Raw genomic sequence first — 2,500 nt, 5'->3', positions numbered from 1 at the left:
GCAGTTTTAGAAGAATCTATTTCAACAGGTGGTACATTTTCAGTATTCACATCCCCATAAGATGATTTCTGATGTGCAGCAATAGGTTCATTATATGTCTCATACCCGAAGGGAGTGTCTTCAGAGTCTACTGAATAAGCTTGAATTGTTCTATTATCCTCTACTGTATTAAACTCATTTGATTCCCAGCCCCAGGAGTCTTGTTTGGTATGAAGAGTACTACCTGCTCCAGGCAATACAGTAGTAGTAGAGTTAAGTGATGGTGTACAACTATGAGAAGTCACAGCATTGGTGCTATCAACTACCTGATTAGCCTGTGTTTTTTCTGGTTTTAAACCATCATCTAGCTGTTGCTGAGGTGGTTGTTGGCTTTCTTGTCCTCCAAGACTCTGATGAGATGGACAGCTTGTATCCTTAAGGAATCCTTCTGGAGTATGCAATTGCTGTAAATGTTGCTGATCATTACCTGGTTGAGTCTGTTTAGCCTCCCAATCAGGCCATCCATCACCAGAAGCATCTCCACAACCTATCTGTGGTGAAACACCATTTTCTATTTGGGTTCCATGAGCAGAATGTGCGACTTGTTCTGATTTTGAAATATGCATTTCCTTGCTAAATGTTTCAGAATTATACTGAGACTGTTCATGGAAGTTTGTTTCCTGCTGATGTGCTGAAGAAGGAACTCCATTGGTCTGCCAGTCATCATTATCCCAACCCCATTCATCCTCTACTGGATGTTCGGAGTACTGCTGAAGTGGATGTTGTTTCTCTTGTTCTTGTTGTACAAGGTGCATTTCACAACTCATGATATTCTCTTCTTGCAACTTATTCTGCTGCTGCTGTTGTGGTTGCTGCTGTTGTGGTTGCTGCTGCTGTGGTTGCTGCTGCTGTGGTTGATGTGGTTGCTGTTGATGTAGCTGCTGCTGTGGTTGCTGTTGATGTGGCTGCTGCTGTTCTGGTTGCTGTTGATGTGGCTGCTGCTGTTCTGGTTGCTGTTGATGTGGCTGCTGCTGTTCTTGTTGCTGTTGATGTGGCTGCTGCTGTTGTGGTTGCAGTTGATAGTTGTAATATTCATATTGCTGTTTATTTTCTCCATCCTGACCATAGTGACTCAGCTGGTAATTTTGTTGCTGATAAGAGCTATGGTGTTGATGCACTTGCTGCTCCTGTTGCAATATTTGTTGCTGCTGTACATCTTGATACTGATGATGATGATGATATTCTTGGTACTGATGTTGTTCCTGGTTCCCTTGGTAATACTGATTTTGTTGATGTTCCTGCTTTCCATAATTGGCTGGCTTAGTATTATTGTTGTTGTTGAAAGAATCACTGCTTTCCCAGTCATTGCCCCAATTGTCTCCTCCCCAATCTTCAGCTCCAGAACTACTTGGGTTGCTCCCATTAAGGAACTGCTGAGCATTCGTAGGATTCTGATTTTGCTCATAAACAGCAGAAGCAGTAGTTACAGCATGCTGGTTATTTAACACATTATGAGGAGGCTTAGAATACTGCTGCTGTGACGTATGCTGCAGCTGCTGAGTGTGAGCACGATGCTGAAGGTAATGTTGAGCAGACTGCTGGTGCTGATTCAGTTGCTGCTGGTGATTAGTTGTGGAATGCTTATTCCCATTCCAAGACCATGCATCATTACCACTTTCTCCCCAATTCCATGCACCATCTGATGTTTCAATTCCCGATGTCCAAACACCACCTTCTGACGGATGTTGTTGGGTATGATGGGGATTATGGCCAGATTGATGTGGCCATCCAGGTGCAAAAGGGGGTTGGGTGGAATCATTACACTGATGTTGCTGACCACCCCATCCAACCTGCAATTCAAAAATTGTAACTGCCAGCTACTCCATCAAGTGATTCTAAAGTCTGTAAAGTCTGAAATCTTTTATCAACCAAGCATCAAGCAATCTCCCTTGTATACACACAATATGAATATATATGTATAATCTAATAAATAAAACATTCATATATGGTAGCTGAGCCTACTGTGACTTGTGCAGTTCACTTGTTTGGCCCTAGTTGCACCTAATAAAGAGAAAGAGCTTCTCAGTAGGCTCAAAGCCTCGTTGTAGCTTCATAATCTATTCATTTACATCCCAGCCAAGTACATAGAATGCAGGGTAAATTTGTTTCCTATACCTACTTTTCCCCTAAAGTAGCCAACTCCATAACAACTTACATGTGTGGCAAGGCACCTGTTTGATATGGTATTTGAATATCCCATTGTGAATGGGCTAAGCAATATAGTAATATTTCTAAATGGCACAAATAAGTTGATTATAACTGATAGAATAATAGCAAACACAGCCATTACATTAATATCTCTCACCATTTGCTGTGTTGGATGCTGATTCTGTTGTGACTGATTAATAGAACCTGGAGCACCAACACGATGGGCACCTTTTAAACGTTGACGAAACATCACTCTAAACACCTGAAATGTTGAAAAGGGAAATAGAAAGGAATCAACTTCTGACACAAACAG

General features: G+C 41.7%; 1 protein-coding gene across 1 annotated transcript in view; it reads right to left on the bottom strand.

Annotated features, from left to right (window-relative positions):
• The window catches only part of LOC113808496 (uncharacterized), a gene marked incomplete at its 3' end in the record, with an annotated part of 22,198 nt that extends 19,747 nt beyond the window's left edge, over nucleotides 1-2,451 (bottom strand). The window contains 2 exon segments of the mRNA XM_070123653.1: nucleotides 1-1,829; nucleotides 2,345-2,451. The exon segment at nucleotides 1-1,829 is cut by the window's left edge and continues 1,298 nt beyond it. Coding sequence (XP_069979754.1) covers nucleotides 1-1,829; nucleotides 2,345-2,437 — 1,922 coding nt within the window.
• Nucleotides 2,452-2,500: the final 49 nt, after the last annotated feature.

The sequence above is a fragment of the Penaeus vannamei genome, chromosome 7 (genome assembly GCF_042767895.1).
Source record: "Penaeus vannamei isolate JL-2024 chromosome 7, ASM4276789v1, whole genome shotgun sequence".
Taxonomy (NCBI): domain Eukaryota; kingdom Metazoa; phylum Arthropoda; class Malacostraca; order Decapoda; family Penaeidae; genus Penaeus; species Penaeus vannamei.
Note: the sequence above shows the minus strand (reverse complement) of the source record. Positions and strands in the feature narration are given on the sequence as shown.